This window comes from Schistocerca gregaria, chromosome 11 (assembly GCF_023897955.1).
Source record: "Schistocerca gregaria isolate iqSchGreg1 chromosome 11, iqSchGreg1.2, whole genome shotgun sequence".
In the NCBI taxonomy this organism is placed as follows: domain Eukaryota; kingdom Metazoa; phylum Arthropoda; class Insecta; order Orthoptera; family Acrididae; genus Schistocerca; species Schistocerca gregaria.
In genome coordinates this window covers 140,953,699-140,976,574 of record NC_064930.1, presented here as the reverse complement: position 1 = coordinate 140,976,574, position 22,876 = coordinate 140,953,699, and the positions used below count along the sequence as shown (strand labels likewise).

General features: G+C 41.1%; 1 protein-coding gene across 49 annotated transcripts in view; it reads right to left on the bottom strand.

The window, feature by feature from the left end:
• Positions 1–22,876, bottom strand: part of LOC126295245 (basement membrane-specific heparan sulfate proteoglycan core protein) — a 1,297,357-nt gene that overhangs the window by 233,770 nt on the left and 1,040,711 nt on the right. For all 49 annotated transcript variants that reach the window (XM_049987617.1, XM_049987624.1, XM_049987622.1 and 46 more), the window contains 3 exons: positions 15,830–15,943; positions 8,513–8,632; positions 5,580–5,693 (listed from right to left, as the gene is read on the bottom strand). In XM_049987617.1, the coding sequence (XP_049843574.1) occupies positions 5,580–5,693; positions 8,513–8,632; positions 15,830–15,943 (348 nt within the window). The remainder of the gene's footprint in view (positions 1–5,579; positions 5,694–8,512; positions 8,633–15,829; positions 15,944–22,876) is intronic.

The window sequence follows — 22,876 nt, the reverse complement described above, 5'->3', positions numbered from 1 at the left end:
AGACACACAGTTTTTGTCAGTACAAATGTTTTGTGGCTACCAGTCCAGTGCAATCCTTCCCATCCGAAGCCACTTCAGTTGCTCGCAAGTAAAAACCGTACCGCAAACATTAGACTTCAGCTGAGCAGTACGATTAAATGATAGTGGTCTATTAGTTTTTGCTGTTGGCGACTGATGAAAAATGTTTTAAGATATTAGAGGTATGTATATATGTGATGTGCTACAAATTATGCTGCAAATCATACATTCAATGCAGAAGAACCTTCCCTAAGATTGATGTTTTGTTAATCTTTTACTTGAAGATGGTTGCTTGACTGAAACTAATTGTCTGCGAATAAACACAAATACTCATTACAACAGCTTTCGGTTATTCTACGATTCTGTTCTTTAAAATAAGGATGTGTTCTTTGGTGGTGTGAGGGGCAACATAATTCAAAATTAGAATTAGTAGTAGAGTGCTAATGGTAAACAAAGCCACTTCTCCAAGTTCGCAGGACAGTGCAAGATTTTCCAGACTTTGCACATTTGGAATGAGAGGGGACGCAGTGGGGGATGAAACACGTGACCACTAAGAGACAGGTACAACAAGGGGATGCAAGAGGGGGCTAAAAGACCGCAGCGTGTGCCTCATTCACCGAAGACGGGGGCGCAGTCTTGTTCGTCCGAGAAGTCGCGGCAGTCGTAGACTCGGTCGCAACGGTGCGCCCCGTCGATGCAGGTGGAGCCGTCGGCACACGCAAACTCGTTGGGCAGGCAATTTGTGGTGGGGGCCTCCTCCTCGCTGCCTTCGTCACCTTCCTCCTCGCTCTCGTCCTCGTCCCCTTCCTCACGTGCTCCTAGCTCCGTGTGCACGTGTACGGGAGAGTGCAGGGTGCAGGAATGCGAGAGGTGGGAGGTGCAGGAGGGCGGGTGTGTACACAGTAAGTGTATCTTAAATGATATGGAATACAGACAGTTTACAAAAGAACATGGAACATGTCTCAAACAGAGGTGTATTTGCACTAGAAATGTAGGGAGAGTACATGTTTATATTTACAACAAATATGCAGCGATTCTTTAAATTTTTTTTTTTAATCGATAGCAGCCATTAGAGCCCACACAAGGTGACAAATTGTTCATTACTGAGAGCTACCTTTGCAGCCTTTGTCTTCTTTCTCCTCTCCAGTTGTTGTTCATTAAGGAAACCACTAAAGCAGTCTATTACTGGCCTACACTTTGGTCTGAGACGTCTCCTTGATTTAATACCCCCCACTTCAGATCGTATCTCATCTCCCTGAACCATTTGTTGGAAACTTTAGATCTGCTGTCAACTATCTCACAAATCTATTTTGTCACCCTTTTCTCGACCACCCTGGACAGATTATCATACAATTTTAGCCTTCTTATCCTAATTAACTTAATTAACCTCATTTTACTGTTAAAGTTCTCCTCATAATCTATCCTGTCTATCCACAATCTTTGGATCCATTATCTAGCTTTCAAACTGCGCAAGCTTTGTCTAGTCCCTATATTCCTGTTATTTGGACTGGCACCGATACCCACTTACTTTAATGACCGTGTTGTAGTGTCTTTGTTTAGTTCACCTGTGAAAAGGATTGGCCATCTCTTCTCGTGTTGTGTTGCTGGATGTATCATAATTACCAAAGAAAACAAATACGGGTGAAAATGTGTGACTATACAATCAGAAATACTCCAGCACACATGATTCAGCAAACAAGACATTTGGGAGACAATTTCTAATGCGTAACTACAAGCCAACACTGACTTCAGTATTTAGTACAAATGTATTTGAAATGTGAACTTTTCCATCAAGTCCCCACCTAATTGTGCTCAAATTATGCCCGCAGCCTGCCTTAGCAAGGAATCCAGTACTCCTTTAACGCAATACAATTTATTTACCACTCACATCCATCTGTTAAAGCGAGAGTTCCACATATTGTCTTGACATTTGGATGCAATACTGCACTCATCTCTGCAGCCAGTTATAAATTCTTTCAAACACCCCTGTATAATCTCAAAAACCTTATAAGACTGCACAATTCACTGCTTCAGTTCTTCAACAGCATCAATGGAGTGATGTACATTTCACTTGTGAGACAGTCCCAGACAGAGAATTTAGCTCAGGTGAAGCCTTGCTGTATCTATCCATCTTGGACATACTCATGTATTAGAAAACATCCTTACAACATTGGTAAACTGTTCCGATCACCCATCACGCATTTACCACAATCACCAAACCGTGGGTCTTTATGGTAATTTGTATTGATCAATAGTCAATCAATTAATGAAAAACCGCTACAGTTCCTAATACGGATTTTACTAAGTCCACAACCTCTTTTAGCCTATACACTGGGCCATTTTCAGGTGGATACTGTGCCGTACAGAAGCAACATCAACGTCATGTGACATTAAATGGTGCTGGCACTGCATTTCTACAGCAGAATATCCACTCGAAAATGGCCTAATGAAAAGGTCGGAACTGGTCGTGGACTTAATAAACAGAACAAACAGTTGCAGAACTGTACCCTGCGAACACAGAGAAGCTAAGTATAAATGCTCATCTTCAGATTATGTAGCTACGTAAGCAATCCATATTCGCATACATGTGACGTGTTCTTCCGTACGGATACCACATGTTGCTTACAAGACTACGTAAATTGATGAAATCTTAATTGAAACAAGTCATCATAAAAATAAATCTGTGACCGAGACAATGAAATAGAGCATAAATTTCAAACACATCTGTACTAACTACAACAATACGTCATACCAAAGTCATCACCAACTTGTAACCACACATTCACAATGATCTCACTAACAGCTCATTTGTGGACCTATGTCTACTGGAATATTTCTACACTTCCATTATCGTACAACTTTCACACGTGTCCATTTCTACTATTGACTGTGATACACTCTGTACTGTATATAGGATGTTCCACAATTCCTGTTAAGGCTTCTAGGGGTTGTAGATGGAATTTTTTGATAAAATTCTGACTTGGAACTCTGGGAAGAAGTGTGGCATTTGGACACGAAATAAGTTTTAAGATCAGATAACTTTCAAAACCTCCCGCTTCACGGTTCAAAACGGTCACAGTGAGCTCTACAGGAGCCCGCAGTACATGTTTAAAGTGGTCGTTGTCGAGCTCTTTTTTACGTGACGAAGGACGCCCTCTACAAAGTTGAGACTGTGGTGCGTCTCTTGAGCACCGCAGTCAAACCTCCTAGTTGCAAATGTATCAAATTCTCATAGCCATCGCTGTAGCCGGATAAAAATGGTATGTGATATAATTACAACAAAGACTGATCTCAACGCCCTCTTCTCAGTTAGTGTGCATAGTGCGAAGCAGGAGGTTTGAAAGTGATCCAAACTTCACACTTATTTCATTTCCAAATGGTACATTTTCCAGATATCAATTCCTTATCAAAGCTCTTGCTCCCATAAGTCTGCTCTACAAGCCCTATAAGCCTGTAACAGGGATTGTAAAACACGCTGTATCATATGTTCCAAAATTCATACCCAAGCTCTTCGCCATTCAAAACATTATCAAATATTAAAACAAATTCACACTTTGCAAACACTGAACGTTTCACAGCCAGCTCGTAATGTACCACCTGGAGGTAACCGTTTCAAGTTTGTTCCAGCCATCAGTTGTTTGATTGATAATCTGACATTTTATCAGTATGAGTGACTGGTATTCTCAATGGGTTCTGCAGAAAATGACAAGTTTATCCATGTCTGTCACGGCACATAGTACTTCACATAGAACACGCATGGAAGATAGGTACAAAACTTTAACTTTTTCAGAAATTTGTGAACTACACTTGTAAGATTTTGTCATTTGTATGTGCTAAAACAAAATTTGGAAATCTGCTCCTTCTTTTTGTATGACTTCATAATGAGTTTCTATTATTTCCTTTCCAACCTGTTCACTGTAGACAATTAGAATTAATTTGCAAGCCACCTTCCAAACTCCAGACATGGGCCTGACTTTTTGAAACTGCCTATGTGGTAAGTTAGGGTCCCAGGTACTAAATCCTGATGGGTCCTTGTTTGCAAGTAATCAGGGGAAAACTTTTCAGAATTTATTGTGATTCACTAATACCTTCAAAAGAGCACCTCATAATGACATCATAGCGAACCAGTTAAATTCTTGGTTGGTACACTGAAAGTTGTAAATTCAAATCCCATCTCCTTACAATTTTATAGAAATAAATGAATTCCTTATTCCTGTCAATTAATTGGTTTAAAGATATTTTTTGTTTTCTTTGATTTAACTTCCTTCTTGTCAATTTATATTTTTGTCCACATTACGGTAGTCTCTAATTTTATTGATCATTTTTCTTGAATTTTGTTTTATTTATAACACATTCTTTTGTTTGAATCTACATCACCATTATTTTGTCCATGGGGCAGAAGAATTTAAGTTTTGTATGACGATTACCAGCCAAACAATGTACATCTTGTAACGAACAACAAATTTTTAACATGACTTCACAGCCAGTGTAAATAGATGTCTTCTTTTATTCAATAGATGAGTTTTAAAATATTTAAATACCATGATGGATAAATGAATTTATTTAAAACCATTTGGACCATGATTACAAACAAAATAAATAACATAAGAAAGTAAAAATTAGGGTGAATAAAAGTATTGATACAATGGTTAAAACAATGCAACACAGGATTAGAAATAAACATAATTGGATTTAAACCAATTAATAGAGAAAAATAATGACAGTCGTTCTGATAAAAAAGAAACAAATTGCACTTGATCGATTCAGAATACCAACTAAATAACCACTATCCTATCAGAGTTATTTTCAAGGTTCTAGTGCATTACGATAAATTCTTAAATTCTTATCTGTCGATTACTCGCAAACGAGGACCCAGCAAGGTGAAATGTGGGGACCCTAACCAACATCACTGCATAGGCAGTTTCAAAAAGTCCTTTCCATCCCTGGGGACCTCTTCTTGCGAGGCAAATATAATAATGTCATCAGTAAATACAGGTGGTTTAGGCTTGATTCATTGCAACATATTTCAATTCATTTCCCTCAGTTTAAGGTTATTAAAACATGCTCTGTGACTGCTGGCAATAGTTACGCCAATCATAATTCACATGCACAGCTTGTCTTTTAAAACTGGATTTCTCAGCATCTCGATGAAATAAATCAACAGATGTTGCTGAAACAGAGTCGAAAGCTTTCTCAAAAGTCTATGACTCCCAGATGAAGGGTAACCACATTTAATGTCCCAGTCCACAAAATTTATATTAAAGTCGTGTATGTACATTCCTAAAGTACAATTCTTGATCCCCTTTCTTGTGTTTGGTGAAGGATACATTTCATTTTCACATTAACAGTACGTGACAGATGGATATTTTTTTATTCATAGCAACAGTAGTTTTAAGGTTTTTTTGGTGAGGACGTTTCTTTCAACAGAGCAGATGTGCTGATTTACACTGAAAGTCACAAATCTGCAAATATTATTCATCTTGTCAATTACTGAAAGGAGAATATCATACAAAGAGCCACCTACAGCCAGGTTATTTTAGAAGTTCCTCTCTCTCACTTACCACAGTCCCTCTCGTCCGAGTAGTCACGACAATCGGGACGGCCGTCACAGACGCGTCGACGGTCAATGCAGCTTCCATCCCCACAAGTGAATTCCAGAGCACTGCATGTTGGAGCTGCAGCAAACAAAGATCCTTGTCATGGCTATTTGGTACCACTGTCACCGATTTGAGAGAAAATAAGCCGTTGACTGGGTGGGGATAGGGTAGGGTTGGGTTGTCTGGGTAAGAGACCGAACAGCGAGGTTAGCGGTCTCATAGGGTTAGCAAAGGACGGGGAAGGAAGTTAGCCGTGCCCTTTCAAAGGAACTGTCCTGGCAATTGCCTGGAGCAATTTAGGGAAATCATGGAAAACCTAAATCAGGATGGCCGGACACGGGATTGAACAATAGGGTAGGGAAAGACACAAAGTGAGGAGGGGATAGTGGTATAGTGTGATGAAGGTGTTTCAACAGGTGATTCAGCAGCTGCACAACAAGATGTTCAGAGGGCAGAGTGTATAAGGTGGTGGAAAAGGGGGAAGGGGAGAGAAAGGGTGAGATTAGGGGCAGAGAGAGAGAGAGGGGGGGGGGGGGAGGAGGAGGAGGGTCTCTCTCTCTCCCTCATTTGATATTAATTGACATTCATTCTCACTCAAATGACACCCAACAAGAAAGTGACAGGCAAAACCATCTGTTCTCATGAAGTCATTGCGAACACCAGGAAAGTTCTTCCATGGCGTGCACCATATCTCCGAGGCTGGACCCGACAATGCATAATAAACTGTCTAAACAGCAGGTACGACAAAACATAGCAAGAGTGTCACTGTCATTCTGGCTTACAGACACACTCTGCCTATCCACTCCAGAATACAGACACATAAAGAAAACGAACTTCCAAACAGCATACTTCACTAACTCATCGCTTACAGAAAGCTTTTCTGGTGGAAAAAATTATTCGTCATGTCAGTGGACGCTGTGCAAGAAATCACTTTATAAAAGTGTCATGTTACACTACAATTTCTGGGCTGAAATTGGCCCAGTGCTTACCAACGTACTTTCTTTACCCTCCTACTCTTCGGATCCTCCTTCCCTCGTTTTCCACATTTATGTCTCCTCCCACTCACAACAGATAGGTCCCTAACAAGTTGCAGTCTGAGAGCCGGTCCTTCCTTTCTCCTCATCCTGATCACCCCTCTCTCCTCCTGGAGGAAGAAACTATTATTTCGGAAATCTACTGTAGTGTACGTACTTTTATACCCATCTCTGGAGAAGTGTAGGAAAATGTGAGGCAATGCAGACCCTACAGCATCATAAAAGATAGTTTGAAGAAAGGCAGGACTTAACAAAGCTTTTGACAATGTGGACTGGACTACACTCTTAGAAATTTTGAAGGTAGTACGGATACAGCACAGAGAGTGAAAGATTATTTACAACTTGTACAGAAAGCAGACTGCCATTATAAGAGTCAAATGACACGAAAGGAAAGCCATAATTAAAAACACAGTGAAATGGGATTGTAGTCTGCCCCCATCCCACGTTATTAAATCTGTACATCGAGCAAGCAGTAAAGGAAGCCAGGGACATTTGGAAAGGAAATTAAGAGTTCTGGGAGGAAACTAAAAAAAGCTTTGAGGCTTCCTGGTGATACTGTAATTCTGTGGGAGGCAGAAAGGGATTTGGAAGAGCAGGCTAATGGAATGTAGTCGAAGTGAACCAGGCGATGCTGAGGGAATCAGATTAAGAAATAAGACACTAAAAGTAGTAGATGCATTTTGCTATTTGGGCAGCAAAATAACTGATGACGGTGTGAGTAAACATATAAGATGCAGACTGGCAATAGCAAGAAAGCATTTCAAAAAGCAAAATCTGGATAAAATTTTCTCAGTTTCCAAGCTGTATCAATTCCAATAAAATCCTATAGTTTTTGATGGCTAGCTCCTCCATCGCCATGAGGAGTAAAACTACTGACTGCTGCGAATAGCAATCAGAAGTAGAACTACTGACTGCTGGGACTGGCAATGTTTGCCACTTATATACCTATTATTACGGCTGCTGGCACAAATCGGAGAGGGCCAAAATGACAAGTGCACAGAAGGTGAGTCGGGCAACTTGCAGCAGCTCCGGCCTGCCACAGAACCGAGTGACGTCAGGTCGCGTGAGGGGCTGGCGCTGTATTTGAAACTGCTGTTGCCGCCTCCCTACAAGTATTAAGCATCCACCGTTGCTTCCTTTCGACACCCAAAGCCTGCCCCCATGCCCTACTTAGTACGTAACTCTGGTCTCTGTTGAAATTGTTGCAGTTCACTGACGCGGCTTGGAAACTGAGAAGATTTTATCCACCCATGCCGATGTGTAAGACTCCAAAGAGGAAGAGAAATCTGTTAACATCTTGTATAAATTTAAGTGTTATGAAGTCTTTTCTGAAGGTATTTGTCTGGATTGTAGCCTAATATGGATTGAGAGAGAGAGAGAGAGAGAGAGAGAGAGAGAGAGAGAGAGAGAGAGAAAACAAATTTACAGTGTAACTTGACTGATAGAAGGGATGATGTGACAGGAGACAACCACAGAGGTATCAAGGAATTGCTGGTCTCATAATGGAGGGAGGTATGGGGTGTAAAAATTGTAGACGGGGACTGCGGCACGAATACAGAATGAAGGTCAAATGGATGTAAGAGGCTCGCACAGAGGAGACGAGCGTGGAGAGTTGCACCACACCAGTCCCTGGAGTGGAGACCACAACAAACATCTCACCAGTTTTCCTTTTGATTTACACAACAGTTTTGTGTACCTCCTACCAAATTTAATCCTTGAGGAACAATATTTTCTCAAACTGATCAAATCAATTATATCAAAACTGACAATTTTAGAATCTTACCCACTATCAGATATAACCCTGTGTATAACCATTACAGTATCCCGGGAGACAAGATAACTCGATACTGCCACAGCACTCACCAGGTGTCGGACAGTCGTATTCGTCAGAGAAGTCGGAACAGTCCGTCCGCCCATCACAACGGCGGCCCAGCGGAATGCACGTCCCGTCACGGCACCTGAACTCTGACACGGCACATTCACCTGTTGGCGTGATAAAAGGGTGAGCCGACTGTGAATGAACACTGTATTTTTTATGTGAAATTTCTTCACTGCTGCAATATGAGATGTAATCAACATGCAAGGGATTAATGAAGTATTTAATACCAATCTACTTGCAAATTACACAATACGCTCACATTCAGCATTTGAACAGGCCCGCTCCATTCTTGTTTTCATTAAATAAGGAATAAATTCCACGTAGAATGTGTTTTATGATCTGAGAATAATGGCTGGTTAATTTAGTATGCGTGTCAAATCTAAAACCACAGTTTAGAGAACAAATAATGTCTGTATCAACTTTGATCATTATTTCAAATGTTCAGTAAACAGGAATCAAAAGTTAGTATAAAATATAAATTCAACCAAACTGAATGCAGTTCAAAATGCTGTACTGCTAAGTAGTATAGTTTTATAGTCAATTGGCCAGAAAAAGGTAAATTTATATAGATAAATTTGTTCACTAAGACAATTCATTAAATAAATCTGGGCGAATGTAGGGCTCGATGAATAAAAAATAAACACAGAATGAAATGAGGAATACTGTGATCTTGCAAATAAATAAAAGTGTTAACTATTTTCTGTAAAAAAATTATGCGAGTGGTAACATTTGTGAGGAGGTGAAAATTCGAGTAATATAAAATGTATATGAACAATTAAATACATTTAACTATGTAAAAGATCAATGGAAATAAGATTATAACAATACAACTGAAAATACATCCTGTTAATATAGTATAAATGGTCCGGAAATAGAATTTATATGTTTGACGTGATTGTAATACATGATTGTGGAATAAATCTTGTTATTAATTTATTAAGTGATAAAATAAAGAAACTTCCACATGGGAAAAATATGTTAAAAACAAAGATTCCAAGACTTACCAAGCGGGAAAGCGTCGGTACACAGGCACAATAAATAAAACACACAAACACACAGACAGAATTTCTAGCTTTTGCAACCGACGGTTGCTTCTTCAGGAAAGAGGGAAGGAGAGGGAAAGACGAAAGGATGTAAGTTTTAAGGGAGAGGGTAAGGAGTCATTCCAATCCCGGGAGGAGAAAAACTTACCTTAGGCGGAAAAAAGGACAGGTGTACACTCGCACACACGCATATCCATCTGCACATACACCAATGTGGGATGTATGTGTATGAGTGTATGTGCGGATGGATATGTGTGTGTGTGTGTGTGCAAGTGTACACCTGTCCTTTTTTCCCCCTAAGGTTAGTCTTTCCGCTCCTGGGATTGGAATGACTCCTTTGACTCCTTACATCATTAATTTGAACCCAACAATTACGTTTGTTATTGTCTCTGTTGCATTTTGAAATCTTTTCTATCATCTTACTTTCTCTTTTTGTTTGTACAAGTAGTTTCACTTTGTATTCATCTTCCCTTTTTCCGTAATCTACCATACATTTTATCCTGCCTAATTATACTCAATAATACGTAATTTACTTCCAAACCATAACCTAAAAATTTTTAACACTTTCAACATTACCGTTGCTATAAACTCCACTGTTCCAAGTTTACAAACATTTCGTGTAAACTCGTAAATACTATTTCACAGCTTCAGTTCCTTTCACCCATTAAACAACCATCTCAGCTATTTCCAACAATTTTCGTTTTATTTCCATTCCCGTTTTTCCCACATAACCGATCATTTTTTAGCAGCTTCCCACAGGTTTAAACATTATTACTTATTCGTCAAACAATTGTTAGCCTCATTTTCATAACCTGCCAGTACATAACCAGTCCTTTGAATACATTTACACGCATTTTTTCGACTTTTTTTTGGAAAATTTTTTTCGAGACTTTTTTTCGGAAAATTTTTTTCGAGACTTTTTTTCGGAAAATTTTTTTCGAAATTTTTTTCGGAAATTTCCTGAATTTCCCCACCCTTTAACGTGTTTTGGAGACAACACAACTACCTACCCTTTGCACCCATTGTTGTTCACCAACCTAAGTTCAGCACAAGCTCATCTCAAACCAACACTTTTTTGACTTTTTTGACACCTTTATCTCTCCCTATATATATTTCTATTTATTTTCACTTTAACCTCGTATTACCCTTTCCACCATCTAATACCATGTCAACCTCACAACATCCCTACAACGACCCCATTAAATTTTATTTACATTCCCTCCGCAAACATGCCTTCACCCTAGCCAGATTACACTCCCATATTTTATTTACTCAGGCTTGTCTGACATTTGGCATTACCCCCAAAGGCCTCACACTTAAAGTTCCCATCTCCGGCTGCAATCCTTCTTTCCATCAGTCCTTATACCAGTTCCAAACTGCACAATCCATAACCCTCACCCGCCTAATCCTTCACCTATACATCGACTCGGCCAATGAACACACCCGTCAACTCCTATCCCAAATCAAAGTCCTCAATCTTTCCTCTCCCACATCCACACCGGCTGTTCATAGCATCCTCCTACAGGCCAACCGCAAATTAGAACAGCATGCCACCCTCCACCTCAAAAAACTATCCAATCTCCTGGTTTCCCAGCTCCGGAAAGGCAACTCACTCACCCTCCATAACCTTTCCAACAAACCTAAACCTCCTCTCACTGCACACAGACCCAGTCTCTCCCATCTACTCAATCTCCCACTTCCAGCTCCACTCCTCCCAACACCTCAAAATTCTAGTCAACACAATCTGGAACCACAACACCCCAATTCAGTAGTTAACCTTTCCTCCAAACCTCTCTCCCAATCCGAAACCTCTGTCCTATCCAAAGGCCTCACCTTCAGCCCCACTCCCAGGTTCAACCAAACTGCCCTTGTCAAAGATTTACTGGTGTATGTGCGGATGGATATGTGTGTGTGTGCGAGTGTACACCTGTCCTTTTTTCCCCCTAAGGTAAGTCTTTCCGCTACCGGGATTGGAATGACTCTTTACCCTCTCCCATAAAACTCACATCCTTTCGTCTTTCCCTCTCCTTCCCTCTTTCCTGAAGAAGCAACCGTCGGTTGCGAAAGATAGAAATTCTGTGTGGGAGCGGATATATATATATATATATATATATATATATATATATATATATATATATATATATATAAAACAGAAAGAAACTTCCACATGGGAAAAATATATTAAAAACAAAGATTCCAAGACTTACCAAGCGGGAAAGCGCCGGCAGACAGGCACATGAACAAAACACACAAACACACACACAGAATTACGAGCTTTCGCAACTGGCAGTTGCTTCGTCAGGAAAGAGGGAAGGAGAGGGAAAAATGAAAGGATGTGGGTTTTAAGGGAGAGGGTAAGGAGTCATTCCAATCCCGGGAGCGGAAAGACTTCCCTTAGGGGAAAAAAAGGACAGGTGTACACTCGCACACACACACACACACATATCCATCCGCACATACACAGACACAAGCAGACATATTTAAAGGCAAAGTGTTTGAGCTCTAGTGATTCGGTTATGGAACACCCCAATTCAGCAGTTAACCTTTCCTCCAAACCCCTCTCCCAATCCGAAACCTCTGTCCTATCCAAAGGCCTCACCTTCAGCCCCACTCCCAGGTTCAACCAAACTGCCCTTGTCAAGGATTTACTGTCCTACACTCGTAGTCTCTCCTGGAAATATCACTTTGCCACGAAGAAAAACAATCCTGATCCCACTCCTAATGATCCAACTCCCCAAGACACTATCCAAATTGAACCCTGCCTGCAACAGTTCCGTCCTCCATCACAGCGGGACCCACCTCCTCTTCCTCAAAATCACCCTCTCCAAACCTTCCAGGAATTTCTCACTTCCAGCCTTGCCTCTCAATCTTTCTTGAAAAACCTTAATCCTACTCCCAACATCACCACAGCCGAATCCCAGGCTATCCGTGATCTGAAAGCTGACCGATCCATCATCATTCTTCCGGCTGACAAGGGTTCCACGACTGTGGTACTTGATCGTCGGGAGTATGTGGCTGAGGGACTGCGTCAGCTTTCAGACAACTCTACATACAAAGTTTGCCGAAGTAATCCCATTCCTGATGTCCAGGCGGAGCTTCAAGGAATCCTCAGAACCTTAGGCCCCCTACAAAACCTTTCACCTGACTCCATCAAACTCCTCACCCCACCGTCACCTCGCACTCCTACCTTCTACCTACTTCCTAAAATTCACAAACCCAAACATCCTGGCCTCCCCATTGTAGCTGGTTACCAAGCCCCCACAGAACGTATCTCTGCCTACGTAGATCAACACCTTCAACCCATTACATGCAGTCTCCCATCCTTCATCAAAGACACCAACCACTTTCTCGAACACCTGGAATCCGTACCCAGTCTGTTACCCCCAGAAACCATCCTGGTAACCATTGATGCCACTTCCCTATACACAAATATCCCGCACGTCCAGGGCCTCGCTGCAATGGAGCACTTCCTTTCACGCCGATCACCTGCCACCCTACCTAAAACCTCTTTCCTCGTCACCTTAGCCAGCTTCATCCTGACCCACAACTTCTTCACTTTTGAAGGCCAGACATACCAACAATTAAAGGGAACAGCCATGGGTACCAGGATGGCCCCCTCGTATGCCAACCTATTTATGGGTCGCTTAGAGGAAGCCTTCTTGGTTACCCAAGCCTGCCAACCCAAAGTTTGGTACAGATTTATTGATGACATCTTCATGATCTGGACTCACAGTGAAGAACAACTCCAGAATTTCCTCTCCAACCTCAACTCCTTTGGTTCCATCAGATTCACCTGGTCCTACTCCAAATCCCATGCCACTTTCCTTGATGTTGACCTCCATCTGTCCAATGGCCAGCTGCACACATCCGTCCACATCAAACCCACCAACAAGCAACAGTACCTCCATTATGACAGCTGCCACCCATTCCATATCAAACGGTCCCTTCCCTACAGCCTAGGCCTTCGTGGCAAACGAATCTGCTCCAGTCCTGAATCCCTCGACCATTACACCAACAACCTGAAAACAGCTTTCGCATCCCGCAACTACCCTCCCAACCTGGTACAGAAGCAGATAACCAGAGCCACTTCCTCATCCCCTCAAACCCAGAACCTCTCACAGAAGAACCCCAAAAGTGCCCCACTTGTAACAGAATACTTCCCGGGACTGGATCAGACCTTGAATGTGGCTCTCCAGCAGGGATACGACTTCCTAAAATCCTGCCCCGAAATGAGATCCATCCTTCATGAAATCCTCCCCACTCCACCAAGAGTGTCTTTCCGCCGTCCACCTAACCTTCGTAACCTCTTGGTTCATCCCTATGAAATCCCCAAACCACCTCCCCTACCCTCTGGCTCCTACCCTTGCAACCGCCCCCGATGTAAAACCTGTCCTATGCACCCTCCCACCACCACCTACTCCAGTCCTGTAACCCGGAAGGTGTACACAATCAAAGGGAGAGCCACATGTGAAAGCACCCATGTGATCTACCAACTGACCTGCCTGCACTGTGATGCTTTCTATGTGGGAATGACCAGCAACAAACTGTCCATTCGCATGAATGGACACAGGCAGACAGTGTTTGTTGGTAATGAGGATCACCCTGTGGCTAAACATGCCTTGATGCACGGCCAGCACATCTTGGCACAGTGTTACACCGTCCGAGTTATCTGGATACTTCCCACCAACACCAACCTATCCGAACTCCGGAGATGGGAACTCGCCCTTCAGTATATCCTCTCTTCTCGATATCCGCCAGGCCTCAACCTCCGCTAATTTCAAGTTGCCGCCGCTCATACCTCACCTGTCTTTCAACAACTTCTTTGCCTCTGTACTTCCGCCTCGACTGACATCTCTGCCCTTAACTCTTTGCCTTTAAATATGTCTGCTTGTGTCTGTGTATGTGCGGATGGATATGTGTGTGTGTGTGCGAGTGTACACCTGTCCTTTTTTTCCCCTAAGGGAAGTCTTTCCGCTCCCGGGATTGGAATGACTCCTTACCCTCTCCCTTAAAACCCACACCCTTTCATTTTTCCCTCTCCTTCCTTCCTTCCTGACGAAGCAACTGCCAGTTGCGAAAGCTCGTAATTCTGTGTGTGTGTTTGTGTGTTTTGTTCATGTGCCTGTCTGCCGGCGCTTTCCCGCTTGGTAAGTCTTGGAATCTTTGTTTTTAATATATATATATATATATATATATATGTGTGTGTGTGTGTGTGTGTGTGTGTGTGTGTGTGTGTGTGGAAATGGAAACATTTTCCATTCTAATAATGTAACATGAATCTTCCAGTGAATGCGGCACAAGCTAGTGCAAGTAAAACAATTAAAATGCACCTCACAGTAAAATTAGAGTCTGGTTTCTACGGACATTGAAGTACAGTAATTACAAAATACAGGGAGGGTGGTACATTACAAATGAAGGAAGGGAACTCGACATCCAAGATGCTTCCTCATAGCGTACATTACAGGTGAAGACGAGCCTAACTTTGTGATGTTACCTATGTGGAAAAATGGTATTTATACCTGTGGTTATTAGTGAATTGATGGAATTGGTTTCAAGATACATCTTATGGTGGAACGCGTAATCCAAAATAGAACATGTCTGTCGAATCACTAATCAACATAAATGAAGTGCAGGTTGATTAAGTCTGTGATCTTTCACAAAAATAACTACAAAGTCATTAGAGATGGGTCTCAAATTTGGATTGGACAAGGATTGGAGTACAGGGGCCATGATGTCCTTTCAAAGGAACTGCCCCGGCATTTAACTTTGATTGATTCCTGGAACATCACGGAAAACATAAATGTGGATGGCACAGCCCTACTCCTGAATGTGAGGTTGATGCTAAACTTTATGCCAAGCTGCTTCTTATAACAAATCACCGTTTTCTGCATGTCACTACAACAGAAACTAATAACTGGGACATTTCAGAATGACATACAGATATAACAAGAAGTATCAATGGGCTATGAACATATAAATAGAACTGCTGATATATAAAAGTTGATTAAAACTGATTCTTGTTCTTAAAATATTGTGGAAGTTTCACATAAAAGTAAAGAAAAATTATTGACTGATAACAAATGCATTTCTTTTTGTAAAAACTAATGCTGCAAAACATTATCTAAATAATGTCTTCTATACTTGTAACACACACACACACACACACACACACACACACACACACACACACACACAGAGAGAGAGAGAGAGAGAGAGAGAGAGAGAACCTGGCACAGCACCCAAGTCTTAAATACTCACGTCGTGGGCATCCAGTCTCGTCAGAACCATCGATGCAGTCGGGGTAGCCATCACAGCGGAACGTATCAGAAATACACAAGCCATTTGAACAGCGGAACTGCTCAGCCGTGCACTCTGTTGTGTGAGTGAAGTGGAACAAACAAAAAAAACAACACAATGCAGTAATGCACAGAAAAAGTCACATTCAACATGCTGAGGTCTCTGTTGGGATTGAAGTGTGGATTGTGGTTCAGAGGTAGCTGATGTCTCTTCAAGTGGGGCCTGAATCAATTATCGATTCCATTTAATGATACCTAGCAAATGCCTTCAGAGCCAAGAAATTCACGGACGAGTCATTGCACCCATTTTAAAGAAAAGAATGAACTCGGGTCAGTTATTTTACATGGAATCCTGAAATGAAGCTATCACATCAATTATTAAAAATTTCTGAGCTATTACAAGGTAACAGAAAATGTTTTCTTGATAAAGCCAATGTTTTGCCACCATCTTTGGGGACCGTCTTTAGATGATGTGTTCCCTGGCTTTGATTACCTGCATACAGTGGCTATCTGCTGACTGAAGTCAAATCGTCTGTCAGATCCAAGAAAATCAAATACACAAGCCATCTTTCATTGCATCTATTTTAAACATAGGGATGTACTGGGATCAGTTACTGTATTTGGAACTGTGAAATGTAAGTCACTTCGTATATAGAGTCCAATTTCACACATTCTCTTCTTCTCTGTGCAATGTTTCAAACTCCCCCCCCCCCACTTAACCGCGTGCCTTTCCATTTGGATGATTTACATTTCTTTTACAAATCAAATACAGAGAGTGTTTAAGGCTACTATCTTTGATATGACACCCCATTGTGCTTTTACAGAACCGTGAGAATGTAACATTCTTTTACAGATCGAATACAGAGTCTGTTTAAGGCTACTATCTTTGATGTGACACCCCATTGTGCTTTTACAGAACCGTGGGAATGTAACATCTGACAGAACTCTACACGTACTATTTGTCTGGTTCTCATTAGCAAAATCACATATCTGGCAATCACTCCCCATTAACATCTTAAAGAAGATCAATTCACATTGGATGTCAAAGGACACGAATGTCTCTGTCAAATGATGTAGTGTTTACAACAGGTGAAATGTCAACACAACATCACTTTGCTCAGCCAGCTAGGGAATGATGAAAATGTTACGAGTTACCATTTGTGACGTAAGTACTCAATATATAACATCAGAATTAAGGAACTAGGATTGACGCCTTTATTAATGGCCAAAACAAAATTTATAATGGAAGTTCTTGATGGAAGTCAAATGGAAAAATTTATAAATGACTCGGAACTGAAAGATCAGAAAATGTGTTGTCCACACAATTCAAAATATCAACACTTATTTTAAGTGCCTTTTGATTTTATCCTCTGACCACCTTTTTTTCTGATTGTCAAATAACATCAAAAACATTCTGGAAACATCAAAAAACTTAATTTTTCTCCTTCAATGGAGCTGACTTTCCCACATTTACAAAATATATTTTTAATGAAAATTGATTAACCCATTTCTGTCCATTTTTGGTGAAGAGTGTAGGCCTTCTCTTCATCTACCTATTATATAACCTGAATTTTGTTTGATTTCATGTATTTGGCATTTGTGTAAGAACATTGGCAGGCAAAATACTCAAGTCCTAATGCAAATTTCATAATATGTCACTAAAACAAAGCAAGTAATAAAGATTAAGCACACACAAAACCCACCTCTTCAATACATGGGAGGTGTGGTGATTTTAGGTTAACTTCTTTTGTTAGCAGATTATATCATTCTTCCCTCTCTCTCCTCTAATAATGTCAACATCAGAATTTTCTTCCGTAAATCCTTACTGGTGATATCCTGTTCTGACCCATCCTATCGCATTCTGCTGAAAACCACGTGAATACTGTCATTTTATATGTACCGTGTGAATGTGTTGACATTCTGTTCTGTCACACCCAGAGTGAATTGACCTTAATAAGAGGGAGGAGCTTTCTTTTACAAAACACTGTGCCAGACATTTATTCCAGCCATTAAACATTGAATTATTAGCATTGTAGCAGGTCTGTTTGTACATCAAGAACAGCTACACTATTAAAAAAGGAAAAGGAGTTTGGAAGGTGTATGAGGAAGGAAGGAAGAAATTGATGTTAAGGTTTAATGTCCCATCGACAATGGGGTAATTAAAGATGGGGCACAAGCCGCTCGGAACGTGTCAAGGATGGGGAAGGAAATCGGCCATTTCTTTTCAAAGGAAGCATCTGGCATTTGTTCTGACTGATTTAAGAAAATAATAGAAAACCTAAATTTGGATGACCAGACGCAGGAGTAAACCGTTGTCATCCTGAACGTGAGCGCAGTGTGCTAACTACTGTGTCACCTCACTCAGTGCAAGTATATAGGGTGGAGAGCATTTATTTTATGCAGTGGTGCAGCACATTGCATTTGATTTTGCTGACACCACATCTTTCTCAATTAATGCACAAGTATCAGTCGTGATGAGAAGGGTGGGTGTAATGAATTGTAAGTGATTTCACAACACCACAAATCAGAAACTGTTACTGCCATTTTCTACATTATGATACACAGAAAACCACACAATGATTAGTGCTTGCCCTTCTTCCACACAAGGTTCCATTTGGCCTGTTACGTGAGCCAACATATCACCACTACAATATACACTGTGAGTCACTCACCTCAAAAAGACAGGGAAAACACACACCAAACAACAGAAATTTAACAAATATCTCACACCAAAAATATTAACTGTGACTAAAATTTGTCGGTTAGTATAAATTACACACCAACCCCACAATCCATAACACTCATAGGACACATTAATTAAACAAATCAGCCATGTGTACGTCATTACTACACAGGCCGAGTTAAAAACTCACTACAAATGGGGAAATCCAGAAATGAGTGTGAGATAAATGGATTAGGCTCAATTTACTTACAGGTCACCAACCCTGAACTGAAAACTTACACAGGTAAATACAATTTGTACATTCAAATTTTACTCAACAACTATTCACATATGTATACACATAACTAAAATATACATGGCAATGAAATTAAATGTATACTATTAACCAGAAGCTGTTAATATAGAACATGGAATCACCAGTATAAGCAATAAATTGGATTATTATTATTATTATTATTATTATTATTACTATAATACAACATATAAAGGAGAATTAAGGAATACAACAGAATGGAAATATGACAAACTATGGCCAGACTTTAATCAGAAGAGAGAGATTCATATGTGACAATCAAATTTTAAGGTCGATTAGTAAAACGAAGAAAAATAGTGCCCTTTTCCAAACACCAATGAACTAAGTTGATACCAACGGAGGTCTTGAGACCCCTTTCTAAAGACTTTTTACGTACAGTTATATCCTGGTAGAACTATAGAGCAATGTGATGGCAAGCGAATAGAAAAGTCTGTACCTAAGCACCGGGCAGCAAGGTGGTCACCAAATTATCACAACAAGCAATCTCAGATGAAGATGTGTATACTATGATAGAATGTGGTAATTTTTCTACGAAGAAATGGGCATGAAATTAGTCATACAGAAGTCTCAAACCTTTATTGTCAAAATGAATACAGATGATAGAGGGTTCTACACTGACTAGTTTGAAATAATGAACCAATGGTCAGGTAGTATAATGTTTGTACGATCGATGCGAGTAGGGTGTGCGTTTGTAAACTAATTATGTTCTCTTACAGTGACATCAGTGGCACTACCTTTACAAAAAGCCAACATCGCTACCGATTTGCACTTAAATAACACTCCCTTAACCCCATACTACCTGAAATGCAGGTACGTCACCGGTATAAGTTCTTTAAATACTATCTTTATCCGCTTTCAGTTGTACCTGCTTTATTGTGGTACTGCAATTTAGGCTTACGCGCCTCTGCCATTCACATACTTGCAAGAAGCAATGTTTTATGATGGAACAGAACTAGGTTAAAAATGACAACATCCTTGTAGAAATGTGTCACACTTGAAAGTAAGAGAATCGACAGTTCGTTATCAACAATACAAGTAACATATCTAAATTTGTGTTATTTATCTGCTGGTTGAAATCAGCCACTGTGGGGGCAGAGAGAACAAAATAAGATTTATGTACATCACAATGGGGTGAACAAAGCTAAAAATATGTACTTCTAGCACATTAGAGCAAACACCTAAAATTATCTAAAAATGTCTTACTTCTGAGGTCTAACTGTTCACCGAGCACAGCTTCAGTTGCTCTTTGAAGACAATAAAACTTTAATTTCCCCTTGAACATCCACTAATCCACCATTCTCCAGTACCTTCTAAGATTCCTCACTGTTGCATGTGTTATGATTGTAATTATGCAGTACATTCTCAGTTATATATTTTTGGCTTCGCATACTCCTATGGAAGATGGCAAATAAAAGAGGCATATTGTAAAGTGCCAATGGTGCAAACGCCACACCCCTACCCCGCATCCCCAAAAAATATGGGATGGCAAAGTGAACCTGTATCGTCCCACACCACAAAGATACACACTTTAGCATCATTCTGAAATATCCTCACTAGTTGCAAGTGTCCCAAAAACTGTTCCTTGTGAAATCTCGTAACTACACTAATATTCAGGAAAAGCAGAACACCTTGAATGAATAGACAGACGACGTTCATATTCACAGGACATGCTACCGTAGTACGCTCTGCAGAAATGATTAGCATTTCAGTCACCTCAGTTCAGCATGTGTCCTGTTGCCTAGTAGGCACAGGGTCTGCCATGGACCTTTATAACTCCTAGGCGTGATGGCAGCGGCACGTATAAGGCGCAACTGGCGCCCTGTAGTATAGACATCCGTGACACATTCACCTCATTCCAAAGTACGTCTGTGGTGTGTGGCATTGGGAAACAGCAATGTACTTGTCATTTCACCGTATCCCACACATTTCAATTTGCGGTAAGTCTGGTTACCTGGCAGACCAGGGCAAAAGACTGACATCCTGAGACACCAAGATAACACGTGTTCGTGCACCGACATGTGATCGTGTATTATCTTGCTGAAAAATGTGTCTGCGGTGTTGTCCAGAAAGGGTAAGGCTAAGGGTCACAGGATTTTGTTCACGTATGTTGCACTGGGGAAGTGCCCTGGACACACACCAACTGTGATTTGCAGTTGTACCCAATAGCATCCCACACCGTAAGGCTTCGAGCTGGCACATTATGTCTCGTGCGAATGCAGTGACTGGGATGCCACTCCCTCCACTGTGCAGTGAACAAAAATGCAGCCATCATTTTCCTCATCTAGCACGTTTCTGTACATTTGTCACAGGTAGGCGGAGAAATGGACAACGCAAATGTAACCCGTGGTGTAGTAAACTGCAGCTGACTACCACCCCTGACAGTGTAAGACACTTCACACTGCTGCGCCAGAGCCAAGGAGGACACAGATCTGTCCCGAAATGCCATTCAGATGAAGTGTCAATCTTCTCGGGAGGTGGTCTGGGAGGTGCGGTCTGACCCACCTCGTTGTTTTCTACGGCCTTCTGTGAACCATTCTCCCCACATCCATTACACTGCCGAAACACTTTGTCCCGCAGGATCAACAATTTCCCAGATGGCTGCCTTGTATTCTCTTATGCCAATAATGCATCCTCTTTCAAACTCACTTATGTAAATGAGCTTATCGCATCGCTGGACGGGAGGCCCCATCCCGGGAAGTTCGGCCGCCAAGTGCGAGTCTTATTTCAGTAGACGCCACATTGGGCAGCTTGGGAGCCTGTGATGCGGATGAAATGATGGCGAGGACGACACAACACCTAGTCCCCGAGCAGAGAAAAATCTCCAACCCCACAGGCAATTGAACCCGGGCCTGCTTGCACAGGAGGCGAGCATGTTACCAGCCAACTAAGCAGGCAGACAACTCACTGATATGACACCACAGTTCACATGTATGTCTGCGAGGCATCCTGTGTGTCTACTCGATTCACACTGATCTGTTACCTTCAGTTTATAGCAACAATGAGAGCCACAGGCACATTTTACCAGTAGATGGTGTTGTGCCGCAATGTGCATGTTGACCTTGGACCCACATGCCAACATGGTTCAAATGTTAATCATGACTGCAGAACATACTAATGCACATGTCCTGTGAATATGAATGCTCTATCTCTAGTCGTTCACAGTGTTCTGTTCAGTTCTCTATTGACTTTGCAACTGAAAATTCTAGATAGCTCTAGGCTCTAAAATCTTCCAGGAGCATTTGCATCTTCAATTTCTGGTTTTGTAATTTTCTTCCATGTTGCCAGCCTGCACCTCTAGCTACTAAAACTGTGAGTATAGAAACTATTTGAGTAATAGTATACCTGAATATTACCTGCCTGATGGCAAAACAATATGTATAAATCTCATACAGACTATTCTCCCTTACTTAAGCACATTGTTCTAAGTCGTAGGTACCTCTTATAAAGTGGTAATGGTAATACGTTTGTCTGATTATACAACAGAGAACTAGAAATTTTCTGATACTGTGGCAATATTTTTACGTGCCAGTGTAACTGATGCACTGACCTTATTCGTCATCACTTTCAACTCTTGGAACAAAAGTAAAGAACTTAACTTTCATTTCTGAGCACTAGTCTCTAACCTAAAGGCACTCTTTCTTGGAATCATTACCATCTGTATAACTTTTATCCTAAAAGTTTAGGACATGCTGTATGACCCTTCAAAACAAATCTACTGGATGGGCAAAGACCAGCAAAAAATACAGATACAACTAGTCGGGTTCTGCCTTACTGGCAGTTTGAGACACGCATGTGAACACTGAAAATGGGAAGGCATAGAGGGTATATCACAACTGATGGTGAAGACTGAGATGGGTGAAAGTATGCAATAACAGAAGCAAACACGCCCCAGTAAACAGTGGTCCCCAAATCATCCTTTTGGGAAATATGTGAGTGCACTTGATTTCGAGCTGCCACTGACTTCTGTATAAAATATTGTCCTAGTTAGCACAAACATATTTGGAACATGAATT